At 43.3% G+C, this 17,676-nt stretch overlaps 1 protein-coding gene across 11 annotated transcripts in view; it reads right to left on the minus strand.

The window, feature by feature from the left end:
* LOC138742284 (ephrin type-B receptor 1) overlaps positions 1-17,676 on the minus strand; it is a 507,783-nt gene that overhangs the window by 87,456 nt on the left and 402,651 nt on the right. For 10 of the 11 annotated variants that reach the window (XM_069896471.1, XM_069896465.1, XM_069896467.1 and 7 more), the window contains 2 exons: positions 11,709-11,871; positions 3,618-3,726 (listed from right to left, as the gene is read on the minus strand). In XM_069896471.1, the coding sequence (XP_069752572.1) occupies positions 3,618-3,726; positions 11,709-11,871 (272 nt within the window). Of the gene's footprint in view, positions 1-3,617; positions 3,727-11,708; positions 11,872-17,676 lie in introns of those variants that run through there. The other variant, XM_069896476.1, reaches the window with a different exon arrangement.

Genomic DNA, 17,676 nt, shown 5'->3' on the forward strand with positions numbered 1-17,676 from the left:
TGTGATCCTGGATGAGTTTCAGTGGGGAGTGGGAACTGGGGTCCTGTTGAGTTTCAGTGGGGATTGGGAACTGGGATCTGAGTGAATTTCAGTGGGGAGTGGGAAATGGGATCTGGGTTAATTACAGTGAGGAGAGGGAACTGGGGTCCTCGTGAGTTTCAGATGGGAGTGGGAACTGGGGTCCTGGTGAGTTTCAGTGGGGATTGGGAACTGGGATCTGAGTGAATTTCAGTGGGGAGTGGGAACTGGGATCTGGGTTAATTACAGTGAGGAGAGGGAACTGGGGTCCTGGTGAGTTTCAGTGGGGAATGGGAACTGTGATCTGGGTGAGTTTCAGTGGGATGTGGGAACTGAGATCTGGGTGAGTTTCAGTGGGGAGCAGGAACTGTGATCCTGGATGAGTTTCAGTGGGGAGTGGGAACTGGGGTCCTGTTGAGTTTCAGTGAGGATTGGGAACTGGGATCTGAGTGAATTTCAGTGGGGAGTGGGAACTGGGATCTGGGTTAATTACAGTGAGGAGAGGGAACTGGGGTCCTGGTGAGTTTCAGATGGGAGTGGGAACTGGGGTCCTGGTGAGTTTCAGTGGGGAGTGGGAACAGGGATCTGAGTGAATTTCAGTGGGGAGTGGGAACTGGATTCTGTGTGAATTTCTGTGGGGTGGGGGTACTGGGGTCCTGGTGAGTTTCCGTGGTGTGCAGGAAACCAGGAACCCAATGAGGTTTGGTGTTGGGTAATGGTATTAAGACCCTAGCGAGGTTCAGTGGATGATGGGGATTATGTCTCAGATACGTTGCCAGAGAATGTGGCCACCATTACCCCTGTGGCCCAGATGCTGAATCGTCAAGTTTTCCTATAGTCATGTGGCCAGTTGATTACCAGAGTTTTACCATGAAAATGAAAACTCTGTCCAATCTTAATAGGGAGATCTTTCTGGCAGAAAAGCTACTGGGAATCAGGAGGAGTTCGTTAGCAGAAAGCCCAGTCCTTTCTTTTCTTTGGCTTGGCTTCGCGGACGAAGATTTATGGAGGGGTAAATGTCCACGTCAGCTGCAGGCTCGTTTGTGGCTGACAAGTCCGATGCAGGACAGGCAGACACGTTTGCAGCGGAAAATTGGTGGGTTGGGGTTGGGTGTTGGGTTTTTCCTCCTTTGTCTTTTGTCAGTGAGGTGGGCTCTGCGGTCTTCTTCAAAGGAGGTTGCTGCCCGCCGAACTGTGAGGCGCCAAGATGCACAGTTTGAGGCGATATCAGCCAACTGGCAGTGGTCAATGTGGCAGGCACCAAGAGATTTCTTTAGGCAGTCCTTGTACCTCTTCTTTGGTGCACCTCTGTCTCGGTAGCCAGTGGAGAGCTCGCCATATAACACGATCTTGGGAAGGCGATGGTCCTCCATTCTGGAGATGTGACCTACCCAGTGCAGTTGGATCTTCAGCAGCGTGGATTCGATGCTGTCGGCCTCTGCCATCTCGAGTACTTCGATGTTAGGGATGAAGTCGCTCCAATGAATGTTGAGGATGGAGCGGAGACAATGCTGGTGGAAGCGTTCTAGGAGCCAGAGGTGATGCCGGTAGAGGACCCATGATTCGGAGCCGAACAGGAGTGTAGATATGACAACGGCTCTGTATACGCTAATCTTTGTGAGATTTTTCAGATGGTTGTTTTTCCAGACTCTTTTGTGTAGTCTTCCAAAGGCACTATTTGCCTTGGTGAGTCTGTTGTCTATCTCGTTGTCGATCCTTGCATCCGATGAGATGGTGCAGCCGAGATAGGTAAACTGGTTGACCGTTTTGAGTTTTGTGTGCCCGATGGAGATGTGGGGGGGCTGGTAGTCATGGTGGGGAGCTGGTTGATGGAGGACCTCAGTTTTCTTCAGGCTGACTTCCAGGCCAAACATTTTGGCAGTTTCTGCAAAACAGGACGTCAAGCGCTGAAGAGCTGGCTCTGAATGGGCAACTAAAGCGGCATCGTCTGCAAAGAGTAGTTCACGGACAAGTTGCTCTTGTATCTTGGTGTGAGCTTGCAGGCGCCTCAGATTGAAGAGACTGCCATCCGTGCGGTACCGGATGTAAACAGCGTCTTCATTGTTGAGGTCTTTCATGGCTTGGTTCAGCATCATGCTGAAGAAGATTGAAAAGAGGGTTGGTGCGAGAACACAGCCTTGCTTCACACCATTGTTAATGGAGAAGGGTTCAGAGAGCTCATTGCTGTATCTGATCCGACCTTGTTGGTTTTCGTGCAGTTGGATAACCACGTTGAGGAACTTTGGGGGGTATTCAAGGCGCTCTAGTATTTGCCAAAGCCCTTTCCTGCTCACGGTGTCTAAGGCTTTGGTGAGGTCAACAAAGGTGATGTAGAGTCCTTTGTTTTGTTCTCTGCACTTTTCTTGGAGCTGTCTGAGGCCCTCCATATAAACATTAAACACCCTTATCCAACACATAGTGTTATCATAAAAACACAAAATGATCCTGCCATCTAGAGAAGGAGATACAATTCCAGAACAGGCTCACTTGTGTCATTACCTGAAATGAGAACTCAGCTCCTCTCTCTGTTGACATAGCCTGAACTGCTGTGTATTTTCCTACAGCCTGCCACTGTGCAGTATTTTACTTTTGGACTTGTTCCAATATTCCACTCGTGCATGCTACTTTGCTTTTGACTGAAACAGTTTCTTCCTTCAGATCCTTTCAAAATAATGTTGGCATTTATTAAGATCTCACAAGATCACCCATTAATTCCCTAAAACCAAAAGTAAACCTTATATTTACACCATTCGTTTTATAACACAAAGCACCTTCTACCCATCGAAGGGCCAGTATTATTTAGGAAATGTACCAGCTATGTTTTACCATCATCAGTCCCAGAAATATGTCAACAACCAGCCTTATTTTACTGATTGGTTGTTAAAATTTTGGCTGGAATAAACACCCCTCCCCAAGTCACATTATGTTCATATCCACTCGAGGGGACACAACTTTCACCTCCAAGGTTGCATCTCCAACTATGGAGAATTTCCGTAGTTTGGCACTGAAGAATTGGCCTGGGTGATGTTCAAAGCTCACGGGGGAAGGGTCTGATCCCTTCACCTTAGAGGCACGAGTACTATTACTGCATCTGGATTGATGTCACCAAGGGAAAATGCAGCCTGGCCTTTACAATTTAACTCTCGACACGACCAGCATGCTTCCGTACCCCTTGATAAGCAACAGACAATCTGCTGAAGGATCTCAACAGGTTGAGTAGCATCAAGAGAGAGAAGAGTGTTTCGGGCTGGAATCCTTCATCGAGACCATCGACCTTCGTTGATGCTAGATTTTTCCTCCAGGTTCCAATGCCTGTAGTCTCCTGGGTGTCCCTTGAGATCAAGGTCCCTTTGATGTATGGAGTCGCACCAGAGGAAGAGCAGGAGCGGGGGGGTGGGGGGGGGTGGGGGAATGGTGGTGGTGGAGGTCAATAAGTTATGAGCTGGGGGGGGGGGGGGGCAGGGATAAGCTTGGGCCCTCTAAGTGGACATGAGCATAAAGTTGGCTGGGCTGACCCCGCCCATAGATTTGTGCTACTCCTTCTGTTCAGTGTGGTCAATGGAAATAACAGGACTCTTTCTGAGCTCACTCATAACAACCTGCTGCAGATGATGGAGACTGCCACCAGTGAGACAATGAAGACCACGCCCGCAGCAGCTGAGCCTGCGATCAGCGGCAACTGTTCCCTTAGATCAGACTTGTAGTCATCTGCAAGAGAGAGAAAAGGAACACTAATCAAATGTGGCCATCTGAGAGAAGGAGAAGATTCGTACTAATCAATGCAACAACAAGTTGAAAGAAGATCGGGTGCATCAATCAAGACTAAGATGGGAAATAGATTTAAATGCACAATACATGAATTGCATTCGAAAAGGAATCCGGCAGAGATTTAACTTGTACTGCTTGATTTAATACCTCCAGAAAAGGAGGTATCGAAAGATCCTTACATTTCTTATAAAACTGGGTAGGTAATTTTTTGGAATGAATTACGGGGGTCAAATTGCCTCAGGATTCGATGTTATTTTTATTGAGTAATATTAAGGCTATAAGTCCAAAATTAAAATTAAATATTTATCCAATTCAATTTGTGCTAATTGCTATAGCAGTTTCTAGGAAATGTATCGCAATATCATGGAAGTCAGAAATAGGTTTAGGCTTGGAAAGATGGCACGCAGAACTTCCCAGCTGTAAACTGTTAAGAGAAAATTACACAATCTGTGAGATAAATATCATGTATTTTGGAAAATATGGAGCCCATATTTACAAAATTTTGATTTGCATGTTTAATAGACTCTCTGAAGACCTCACTTCTTGGTAACCTCTAACAGACTTCATTGAGTAAATGTTTTATTTTCTTGGCATTCTCCAGATCTTCTTTTCTTTTAGGGGTGGGGGTGATGGGAGATGGGAGGGAGGGAATGATATATACCACATGTATAATTTCCTTTGAAATAATCAGAACTGAATATAATTATTATTATGGCTTAAAAATTTATAAATATTCAAAAAAACGGCAGGAGGTTCTGATTGAAGGGCATCAGCACCACTTTATGCAGGTTTACGTTAATAGGTAACGGGTCTCAAACACATTGATAGCATCAACCTCAAACTCAGCATTTTCAGCGAGCACATTTCCTTCCTATAACTGCCTTTGTTTTCAGGTTTCTATGCAAAGTGCCTCATAATTGAGTTAGCTGAACACATCCCACGCTGCATTTTTTTTCTGCTTTTAAATTGCAACGCTTTTGCTTCTAGAATGGTTGAAGATGGTTTAAACAAAATTAGTTCCTCAAATTGTTCTCTCTTTAAAAAGGACTGAGTAAGCCAAGGATTCCAAATGTTTGGAATTATGGTCAGAGTTCTCCATATGACTCTGGGAGAGGGAAGAGAAGGGGAAGAGAGCAAGAGAAGCCTGGATGTCACTAGCTTGGGTCCCCTAAACTATGACCGGTGGAAGGAGCTCTGTATGTGAACAAGTCACAGCATAATAAAAGGAGGGAATGCTAGAAATACTCAAAAGGTATACCAGCGTCTGTGGAGAGAGAGAGAGGGCTGATGTTTCTGGTTAATCAGAACTGGGAATATTAGACTGCAAAATTAATTTATGTTAATTTGGACACACAGCATGGTAACAGGGCCTAACCAGCCCACACCACCCTAGTATACCCAGGTGACCAATTAACCTACTAACCCTGTACATCTTTGAGATGTGGGAGGAAACTGGAGCACCTGGAGGAAACTCATGCAGACATGGGGAGAACATACAAACTCCTTACAGACAGTGCAGGAAGCTGGCATTGGAATAACATTGTGATAACTGCTGAGCTGATTTGGCCACTCTCAATAGAATATCCTCATCAGCTGTGTGTCACAGCTAGTCCAGACTGTCTGAAAGAGTGGGGGAGAATCCCCCATTTGCTTCATGTCTCCAGCCAATTGTAACAGTTTCTCAGATATTAAGGGCAGAGTTGTTAAGGGGGGTGATCAGGAAATGTTGGTTCTTTTGACCACCGCCTTTTGTAAAGGTTGTTCTCTTAAGTGGGCAACACACAAGATGTAGGGAAACCCAGCAGGACAGGTAGCATCCATGGAAGATGAAGGATTTTGGCCCGAAACATTGATTACTTATTACCTTCCATGAATACTGGCTGACTTGCTGAGCTATAAAATCATAGAGCATGGAAAAAGGCCCTTAGGCTCAATTTCCCACATTCAAATTTGCTTTCTCGGAAGGCTGACGCTCAGTCTCTGTGTTCAGTCAATACAGAGATCGATACATTTTGGAATTGAGGGATGGTGCTGGGGTAAGATTGGACATAGTCTCGTGGTGAAGGCTGGACGAACGAGTCCCTGTTCCTCTACTTAAGTTTCCATCACTTACTTCATGAGCTTAACTTCAAGTTAAATCCTACCAGTTCACGTCTGGAATTCCATGCCTGGGATAACAGGCTGGTGCTTCTCTACAGCAGTGGTTCTCATCCTTTTTCTTTCCGCTCACATACCACTTAGTAATCCCAATGCCATAGGTGCACAACGATTAGTCAGGGATTGCTTAAGATGGTTTGTGGGTGGAAAGAAAGTTTGAAAACCACTGTTCTAATCGTACCTCATTGACTCGTTATGTGCATGGTTTCAGAACTCCAAAGGAAATGGGCCAATGACAATTTTTCTCAAGCAAAATTTTTCAGTAACAATTGGGTCTAGAGCAGTGATTCTCAACCTTCCCTTCCCACTCACACGTCACCTTAAGCAATCCCTGACTAATCACAGAGCACCGATGGCAATAGGGATTACTTAAAGTGGTATGTGAGAGGAAAGAAAAAGGTTGAGAACCACTGCTCTACACATTACCCAAGGATTTTCCCTTGCTTCATGTTGTTTTAATCGACCCTCCACCTCACCCCCACCCCCACCCCCACCCACCCCCCACCCCCACCCCCACCCCCACCCACCCCCCCCCCCACACCCCCACCCCCCCAACCCCACCCCACCCCCCCCACCCCCATATTCTGCTCCTGAAACAACATCTGGTCCTTTTAATCCTTCGATTCTTTCGATGACTCTTTGCCCTGTTTATTTATTAATATGCTGCAGCCAATAATGTTTTCCTATATTTTGCTGCAAGAAAAAAATTCTCCAGTTTTTTTACTTCCCTCTGACAGTCAACAATCCTGAAATTTTCAGTCAATAATGAGAATCCGTGTGTACAAAATGATAAATCCCTCGCTGTGCTGCATTGCGGCCAGCATCACATTGATCTGTTCAGCAGCATGGAAAGAAAATCCATTTCAGCTAATGTGCAGCTCTGATATCCATGCTGTGAGCAGAAAGTAAACCCCAGGGCACTCAAAGGTTGTGAAATGGTGGGAGGAGGGGACAAGCAGAAGGGCAGAGGAGAGAGTTCACTGTTCAGTGCCCTCTACCACTGCACCGTGAGTTGGAATGAGCTTGTATCTAGCATTGGAAGGTGGCAGGTGGGACTCAGCATGCAAGGTGAGTGTAGAAAAGGCAGAGGGATCTGGGATCCAGGTCAATAGCTCATTGAAAGTGACCATGCAAGTTGATAGGGAGATAAAGAAGATGTGGCATTCTTGGCTTCACTGGAGAGGATGTTGAGTATAAAAGTAAGGCCTTCGTGCCTATCTATCTATTTATCGACATACAGCACGGTATCAGGCCCTTTTGGCCCACAAGTCCGCGCTACCCAATTAACCTACATGAAGTGTGGGATGAACCCAGAGAAAACCCATGCAGACATTGGGAGAACATACAAACACCTAACAGGCAGGTCTGGATTCAAGACTGGATCACTGGTGCTGTTACAGCATTGCACTAACCCCTACATGAAACTTTGGTTAGGCTGAACTTGGAATACCATGTGTTACTTTGGTCACCCGATTACAGGAAGGATTTGAAGGTCTTGGAAAGGGTACAGAAGAGGTTTAACAAGGTGTTGCCTAGTTTCAATGGTATGAGTTACGGGGAGAGATTGGACAAACTTGTGTTTTTCTTCCTCTCTGGAGCATCAGATTCTGAGGGGAGAAGGCATTGTTAGGATGGACAGTCAGAATTTTTAATCCAGGTTAAAGGTGTCACACTCTGAAGATGCATGTTTCAGGTGAGAGGGAGGAAGTTTAAGGAGATGTGCTAGGCAATTTTTTTTTTACAGAGAGTAATGAGTGCCTGTAACAGGCTGCCATTGGTAGTGGTGGACACATACAGTGGTAGTGTTTAAGAGGTTTCTAGATAGACATGTGAATGTGAAGGGGATGGAGGGATATCTATCAAGTGCAAGCAGCAGAGATTTAGCTTGATTTGGACATCATGTTCAGGCATGGGCTGAAGGGCCTGTTCCTGTGTTCATTGTAAATGCTGCTGACTGCTTGTCAAACTCCCTGACCAGTTTTCCATCGACAGAATTCAGCAGGAGGGCTGGGAGAACAAGAAGGCTGCATTCTCTGATTATTCAAGGGTTCATTTTGACACAGGAGGAGACTGTTTGGCCCATTATGTCCTTGTTTGCCCTCAATCCATTTCTCTGGCTCTTTCTCCCACCAATTTCACCTCTCGCATTTGCAATCAAAGAATCCATTGAACCTTTGAATAATCCTGAGATTGTCTGATCTTGGAAGCTAAACAAGTTCAGGCCTAGTCAGTACTTGGAGGGGAGACTGCCCAGGAACACCAGGTGCTGTAGGTTTCTGTGAGGAGTGCTGGACAAAGTGATGACTCTCTGTCTGCCTTATGGTTGACAAAAGTTAAAGAATTTCATGTATGTTACATTCTAAATGTAGTGTTATATTCCAATAATGGAACCTTTACCTCAGTAGTTCTCAACCTTTATCTTTCCACTTATATATCACTTTAATGTATTCCCTATGCCATAGGGATTGCTTAAGATGGTATGTAGGTGGAAAGAAAAAGTTTGAAAGCCACTGTTTTAATCATACCTAATTGACTCGTTATGTGCATGGTTTCAGAACTCCAAAAGAAATGGGCCACTGACCATTTTTCTCAGCAAAATATTTCAGTAATAAGTGGGTCTAGAGCAGTGGTTCTCAACCTTCCCTTCCCACTCACACACCACCTTAAGAAATCCCTTACTAATCACAGAGCACCGATGGCAGAGGGATTACTTAAAGTGGGATGTAAGTGAAAAGAAAATGGTTGAGAATCACTGCTTTACTTTTTAACCTTTACCTAATGATGAATTCCAGAGCACATCTGCAAGTTCACAGAGATAATGCTTGTCCATGTTCACATTTACAGAACAAACTCACCATCAACTCCACCATCCTCAATGTTCAGAAAACAGAGTTCCCTCTGACAACCTGCCCCTAGAATACAATCTGACCCAAAAGCAATCCAGGTCCACAACAGGGACCTGGGAAAAATGGATGCATTCCGTATATCCAAAGCTAAGTTCTTGGTGAAGGCAGATGAAATTCACCACTCTCCCCAGGGTGCCACCATATCCTTTGGTTGAATGAGGAAAAGGATGTAAGATATTAAATCTAACAGGAGGCTCAAAGACTACTGGGAAACAATGTCCCTTGATATCCTTCACCCTTCTGAGATATGTTTCCTAAATCTGGCACCTTAAATTTCAGGAGAGATACCACGATCGTCCAGATCCAGGGCTGGCTTGTGAGAACCAGGTGATTGGGATAGGGATTTGTGAGGGTGCTGGCGGTGAGCTGAGCTCCCGAGGGGCCTCGAGTGTTAGGGTTTTGTAACCAGGACCTCCGGGTCACCGCTGGAATGGACAGGAGCCTTTGTGGCTGCAGAGGTTGTGGAACCACAGAAGGAGAATCCATGGACACTCAAAGAGAGTATCTGAAGGGACATTCTTTTGCTTCTCTTTGTTTTTATTGGTGGGGGCTCTGGGCTAGTGGCACCTCTTTGTGCGCCTCTGCAGCAGGCAAAAGCTAAGGAATGTTGCCCTTGGCAACAAAGAAATCTTGAGCAAACCAATACCACCGCCTTCTCGTAAGTTAACATTTCTAGGATCGTTCCACCAGCTGCTGTGGCTGAGAAACATTGTCCCGCAGAGGAATCCCAAAGTGAGAAATCCACCCCCTGTTCCCTCAAATGGCAAGAGATTTACCACAGGACCAAAATTGTTCAAGGAGGATCTCACAGCTTCTCTGCAAAAAAAAATGCAACTTCCTCGCTGACTTGTGGGGAATCTCTGGCTCAGGACAGATCAAAAGTGGAGAAGGAGCTTACAGCAAGAACCTCGCATCTCTATAACAGTACCCAATGAACAAACAAGTATCTCCTGTACCAACTGCGGCAGGACCTTGACAAGGTTTCATGGACACATCGTCAGCCACCTTTCAACCCAGCAACTGAAGGAGAAGTACGACATCCTCAAACTCACCAAGATCCTATGTGGGATTGGTGGAACAAAAGGGGATTTTAGTGGCACAAATGCACTAAGATAAAATTAAGAGCTGTGACACATACTAATAAAGTTATTACAGGAGTAACCCCAGCACTGGGGTTGATTTCCAAAGGGATACGTTATCAACTGGAGAATTCATGTTAATAAACTTTTTATGGACATAAATTCCACAGGAGATGATATTTGACTCATTCTGATGATGTTCTAATGTCAATTCATGCTGGCACCACTGCTGTCTGAGTGACACATTCATTGCTAAACCATGTATTCATCTCATGGACTGCAAATCATAACTTTCTGATCCAATTTCTACTGTTAAATCATCTGTTCTGTGCATGATGAGGATATCAGCTTTGGGGTGAACTGTGAGGAAATTCGGGGTCCAATTTCTCCGATGAGTAAGACTCACCAGGAAATGAGCACACACAGATGCTGCAGAACGTTCCAAACTCGTGTGTAATGCACTACAGGGAGATATAAATAAAGAGACACGTGGAACATTTTTCTGCTCCCTTTTCGAGGCTTTCCTCTTGAACACAATAACTCTGGGTTTTTTTTAATTGTACGAGTGCTCTTTTCAACAGCTGTAAGGAACAGCTGAGGGGGCCAGAGGTTGCAACAAACTAGATGTAACTAGATCCCATCAGAGATCCTAACAGAAGAGATTGATCACTGTTGCTGCTTGTGTATCATTTACATTGTGTGAACCTCCCTTTGGATCATAAATCAGAGACAAGGGCACTTCTGCAAGTTACTTTTTTTGCACTAGGATTACTATGAATAATTATTATCGATCGGATATATTACTGTCTCTTTTAATTTAATTAGTTAACCCTTATAGTCTTTCTTTGTAATACCCATTGGCTGCACAAGTAAGAATTTCAGTGTATTGGAACACTGTACAATGTATATGACAATAAGCTCACTACCATGAATCTGCAGATCACCAGGTGCTCCAATGTGGCATCCTCTACCTCAGGGAGAATGGACTCAGACTGGGAGACTGTTTCATTGAGCACCTTTGGCTGTCTACTGCCACAGCAAGGACCTCCCAGTGGACAACTATTTTAATTCCACGCCCCACTGACATGTCTGTCCATGTCTTAAACTGCCAAAGCGAGGCCACCGGAAAATTGGAGGAATAATTCCGTCTCGGCCGTCCCCAAACATAGATCGTCTACAACCACCTTCTATTTCTGTTTATCCTCCTCCCCAGTTTCCTTCTGTCTTCACCAGCTCCCAACCCCTTCCTGCTCCTATCAGAGAGCTGCCCTTGACCCTTCATTTCTCAACTTCTTTTTCTTCTACCCTCCCACCTGTGAGCCTGTGCTCCTCCCCCTTCCCCTCTAACCCTCCTCTCCCACTACCTTTTCATTCAGGGCCCCCGTTGATTTTCCTGATTCTTGGTGAAAGGTCCATGCCCGAAATGTCGACTACCTTTCACTTCCTGTGGATGCTGCATGTGGATGCTGGGGTTCCTCCAGTGCATTTGTCCATGGCACTCGCCTCCAGCATCTGCAGACTTTCTCATTTACCTTAACCATCATAATCATTTTAGCACAGATGCTGAGTGGCCATGCCAATCTTTCCCCCTGCAGGTTGGATTCTGCTGTGATCCTCTCATGATGGAGTCAAGTGCAAAAGAGAAGAGGGCAGAAAATGTCCCCTTCTGCCTCGGGCTTTCCCTGCCTGCCTGCTACTGACAGAGTCTTTCCCTCGTCCGGTCAACTGCGAATGCATTGCAGTCTACCCTCCTCAGCAGCACCTTGGCTGCCAAGCTTACCATCCGTCAGAGTTTGGAAGCACATTTTGCCGCTGTATTTTCCGAAACCGGCGACTGTCCTCGCCCGCACCTGCACCACGTACACCACAGCAGGGCGGAGGCCTTCGATTCGAGCTGTGTTAGTCAGGCTCTTCACCACTGAAGAATTGTACTCATTCTGATCCTGGAAAAACAAACCACAATCGGCCTGTTTTCATTCTGGAATTTTTTTGTTGCAAATTTTATTTATTAATCAAAATAAGTCATACAATAAAAATACAAGTGAATAGAAATAACATTTTGTCCCATATAATCCCCAACCCCCCTCTAAACTACCCCAAAGTAAAGAAGGAAAAGATAGAATAGAAGAGAAGATCAATGTCCATAACAACCTTCAGCTATCACCATGGTTTCGTGCAAACCACAACAATTGTGGGGAAAAAAACTATTACAAATTCAAACCCATATATCTCGAATAAGGGGTCCAAACTTTAACAAAGAATCATTATTATGTAAATTGTAGGTTATCTTTTCCAACAGAATACATGTCCTCATTTCCGAATGCCACCGTTGAATACTCAAATCAGTCTCATTTTCCCAAGTAATTGCCAAACATTTTCTAGCCACAGCTAATGCCAATCTCAAAAAAGTAAATGATCTAATTTTAATTATAAACTCAATTTCTTAATATAACCCAGTAAAAATACCATAGGATCAAGCAAAATTTTAAATTTAAATAAAACTTCTAAAAGTTCCTTAATTCTATTCCAAAAAGGTTTCACTGTTTCACATAACCAAGTAGAGTGCAAGAAAGAGCCAACTTGCTTATGGCACCTAAAACATAAATCAGAAGAGATAAATTTATATTTCCTTAACTTCTCAGGAGTTAAATATAACTGATGAATAAAATTATAATGAACCAATCTATACACTACATTTACAATTTTACTCATTCTGTCCTCACATCCAATTATCCTGAGAAACAGAAATAGATAAATCTTTTTCCCATTTTAATTTAGATTTATGTATTTCTGGCTTAGACATTTCATTCTGTAATAACGCATACATCTCAGATATAAATCTCTCTACCCCCTTCAGTAAGTAAACTTTCAAATTAAGACCGCCGAGGTAACTGTAACGTATGCTAAAATTTATCCAACAATAAGACTCTAACGTGATAAGTAAATAAAGTATTTGAAGAAATTTCATATTTCTCTTTCATTCTTTGAAACAAAGTAAAGTACCCAGCCTCATAACAATCCTCAACCAATTTAATTCCTTTCTGTTCCCACACTTCAAAAAGTTGATTATTTAATGTAAAAGAAAAAAGCTTATTTTGAAATAAAGGAGTTTTAGCTGAGATTTTATCTTCCATACCATTAATTTCATTCTTCTTAGTCCATAATTCCATTAAATGTTTTAACACTGGTAAATTATAGCTCTATAAAAGCTGAGAATTCCATTTATAAATAAAATGATCCATTCTCTTCTCATCAATCTGAGACAATTCAATCTTGGCCCAAACCAAAGGTTTATCCACTTCAAAACATCCTATTAATACATTTTAACTGCGCCGATTCATAGTAAATCTGAAAATGAGGAAGTTGCAGTCCTCCTGAAGCTTATTTTCAAGTCAATTTCTGCAACAACTCCCTCGCCATTTTAACTTTCCATAAAAATTTCCTCACGAAAGCATTCAAATCTGAAAATTTTTTGGGGAATTCTGCAAGGAATAGACTGAAAAAAGTATTGAATATGGGGAAAGACATTCATTTTCACACAATTAACATGCTATTAATGTTATTGGTAAATTTTTCCACCGATTTAAATCATATTTAATTTTAGACAACTAAGGTAAATAGTTCAATTCATATAAATGATTATAGTTACCATCTATTGTAATTCTTAAATACTTAATTCGGTCAGACCACTTAAATTTCACAATATGTTTACAAAGTGAATAATCTGCATAAGCCAAAGGCATAATCTCACTCTTATCCCAATTAATCTTGTATCGCGATAATTCACCATATTGCATAAGTTGCGTTAAATATATCAAAACATCATCTGCAAACAAATGTATTTTATACTCATCTGCTTTCACCTTAATACCCTTATATTACCATCTTGTCTACTCATCTGAGCCAAAGGTTCAATAACCAATGCAAATAGAGCTGGTGACAAAGGACAGCCCTGTCTAGTCGATCTAGATAATACAAACGAAGAAGATGCCTGTCCATTTGTCACAACTCTGGCCAAAGGATTTTTACATAAAGTCTTAACCCAGACAATAAAAAGAGGCCAGAATTTAAACTTTTCCAACACTTTAAACAAAAAACTCCATTCCACTCTATCAAAGGCCTTTTCGGCATCAAGAGCAATTACCATGGTTGGCCAGATTGGTCCCGAGAAATAATGAACACCAATTCTTAATAAAACCTGCCCAGTCAACATGAATCAAATCTGGTAAATATTTAGCTAATCTATTAGCTAGAACCTTGGCAAAAATTTTATAATCTATTCAATAAAGAAATAGGTCTATATGATCCTACTTTCAATGGGTCCCTATCCTTCTTAGGAATAATTGTAATAAGTGCTCTAGAAAAAGAATCTGGAAAAAAGCCATTCTCCGTTGCCTGCTTCAGCACATCCATCAATATAGAATTAATAAATCCTGAAATTCTTTCTAAAATTCAGAAGGAAAACTGTCCTCTCCTGGAGATTTCCCACCAGGCATTGATCGCAATTCATGCCTCACCTCTGTAACAATGAAAAAGCTATCTAAATCTTTAATATCTGTATTCTTCAAAGATGGTAAAGCCAATTCAGACAAAAAAGTATCAATTTTAACATTATCTTCTGATACTTCAGAAGTATACAATTTCTCATAAAATAAATAAAATTCATCATCAGTTTTCTAAGGCTTGTAGGTAATTAGCAAGTCACGTCTAATAGCATTTATTGTTCTAGAGGCCTGTTCTGTTTTTATTTGCCACGATAATACTTTATGGACTCTTTCACCCATCTCATAATAATGCTGTTTAGTCCTCTGCAGTTACTTCTCAAATTTTGATTGTGGAATATTACAGAGATCATGGGAACAGGCCCTTCTGGCCCACGAACCTGTGCCACCCAAATACACCAATTAATCTACAAACCCTGTAGGGTTGGAAACATATGTAGACACGGAGAGAAAGTACAAACTCCTTACCGTTAGTGGCGGATTTGAACTCCAGTTGCTGGCGCTGTAATAATGCTGCTCTAACTGGGATGCCAACCATGCTGCCCTCTGCTACTGCTTTGGAAACCATCTCCTCTGCTCTTCCCCTGCATGCCTTGAAGTTTCTTCTCATGTTCATCCAATTCCCTTTCGCGCGCCATCGCTGAATCTGATACCACTGTTCCTTCAAGCAGGATGTTCCAGATCCCAGGAACTCACACTATGCAGAGAATGCTGGAGAAACTCCAGAACATTTGGGCAATGCACCGCGTTCCAGAATCTGCATAGTTTCTTGCTGGAGAAACTCAACAGGTACACGCCATCCATAGGAAGTAACAGCGAGTCAAAGTTTCAGGCCTGAGCCCTTCATTCTGCCCTTTCCTTCCTATGGATGTTGTGTGACCTGCTGTGTTTTCTCCTGTACTTTTGTGTACTGCACTCAACACCAGATCTGCAGATTTTCTCCTTTATTGTCAGAAGATCTGCGGATCCAAAGTTCCAGAAACACACAGATCTGATTTCAGGTAATGAGCCTCATCTTTCTTCTCATCGACTTCGTCCTTCTCCCCTGCTCCAATTATGTCCCCTTCCCCATTCAGCTCATTCCCCTCTTCCACGATTCCACTGAATTCTTCCTCCTCCCCATCCCTTTGGGTCAATCTGGTCCCATCATCCCCCACAGCTCTTTCCCAACAATTAAAGCATTTCTCTCATCTGACTCCAGCACTGGCAGCTTTTGTCCCTCCACATTACCCTGCTACACCTTGTGCATCCTCCATTACCAGCTTTGTGTCCTCTCGCCTCTCTCCACCTTTGTCTGACACCTGTCATTCAACTGGCTGTCATCCTTCACCCCTCCCTGATTCTTTACTCCACATCCCCCTCCCCCACCCCCTGCTATTCCTTGTCCAACCCTCTCCTCATGACACTGGCTCTCTCCCCTCCACACTCTCAGTTTTGTTAAAGGGTCCTGGGCTGAAACATCTTCCAGCTCACTGAGAGTGGCACATATATGACTGTTGGAGAATGTGATGAAGGGGACACGGAGGTCTGGTGCGGTCTGTGGGGAAGGACCACAGTCTAGAGCAGTGGTACTCAACCTTTTTCTTTCCACTTACATACCACTTAGTATTCCCTGTGCCATCAGTGCTCTGTGATTAGGAAGGGATTGCTTAAAGTGGCAAGTGGGTGGAAAGAAAAAGTTTGAAAACCACTGTTTTAATTGTACCTAACTGACTCGTTATGTGGACTGTTTCATAACTCCAAAGGAAATGGGCCAATGACAATTTTTCTCAAGCAAAATATTTCAGTAACAATTGGGTCCAAAGTAGTGATTCTCATCTTTCCCTTCCCACTCACATAACACCTTAAGCAATCCCTTACTAATCACAGCACCGATGGCAATAGGGATTATTTAAAGTGGTATGTGAGTGGAAAGTAAAAGGTTGAGAACCTCTGCTCTAGAGTCCTTCTGCTACCAGGCATGGAGGGGCTGAAATCAGAGGGGAAGTCCCTCAATAACAGGGAGTAACTACAGACACCCACAGCAGTGGCAGCGGTGTTACATAGCATATTAAAGGATTAATGCAGCAATGTACAGTAATGGAAAGTAGTATGAATATGGCCCTAAGGTTGTGGAGAGACGTTGCACTGTTTTCCTTTGTGAATAAAAGAAAAAAAGTGAATAAAGTTAATGTTTGAAATATTTTCCTCCCATTGATGGTGCTCGACCTGCTGAATTCTTCAAGTCGATTATTTGTTGCACTTAAAATGCTGTATAGAAACGACAAGCTTTGATTTATAGACACAGGATACCCAATTGTGCTGCTTTCATTCAGCACAATGAAATGGAGATGGGAATCGATGGAAACTTGCCCCATGAGCTGGACCAATGGCTTTGAGCTTGTGTCCTTGCTGTCCTTGCTATAGGCTGCCCCTTCTGGCCTCTACTCAATGACTCTCTACATTAGCATAATGGAATAAGATCTGTTCCGCCTCTATTCTCCTGTAATAGTTGCCAACGTTCGTGGAAGTGTGCGGCTATCAGAGTGTGAAGCACAGTGGACAACTTAATGGTGAACTCCTCATGGAGAATTGGAGGCTGATGGGAGATCTGACAGAATATTAGAATCTCTCTCCCATGCAAAAACTTGTCACACATGAGGACATACATTTAAGGTGTTGCGTATGGGTGACTCTAAAAGAGATGTGTGGGGCGAATATTTTACACAGAGCGTGATTGGTGTCTGGAACGGACTGGCAAGATTAGTAGACAACATGGACAAGACAAAGGAGATTAGTGTGGATGAAGGTTGACCACTTTCCACTACACATCAATGGTTCCATCGTGGAAAGCAGAAAGTTGCTTGGTGTGCCTATAACAGATGTCCTTTGATGGATCTACAGCACCATTAGTCAGGAAGGCTCAGCAGCGCCTATACTTCCTAAAGAGATGGAGAGTAAAGCTACCGACCCCCACCTATAACAGGAGCACAATTGAGTGTCCTGTCTGGCTGCATCATTCCATGTTATAGTAGCTGCAAAGCATTGGACAGGATGTCAATACCAAAGGATAATCAAAAGGGTTGAGAAGATAACTGAGGTCTTCCTTCCCTCTAATGATGACAATCACCAGGAGCATTGGGCCCAACAAATTATTAGGGGCCATTTCCATCCAGTCCACGATATCTCAGGCCCATTTCCATCAGGAAGGAGGTTGTGCTGACCAGCTGAAAGTCAAAATTGGGATTGCCAGGCTAAGAAATAGCT

Source organism: Narcine bancroftii, chromosome 9 (genome assembly GCF_036971445.1).
Source record: "Narcine bancroftii isolate sNarBan1 chromosome 9, sNarBan1.hap1, whole genome shotgun sequence".
NCBI classification, from domain to species: domain Eukaryota; kingdom Metazoa; phylum Chordata; class Chondrichthyes; order Torpediniformes; family Narcinidae; genus Narcine; species Narcine bancroftii.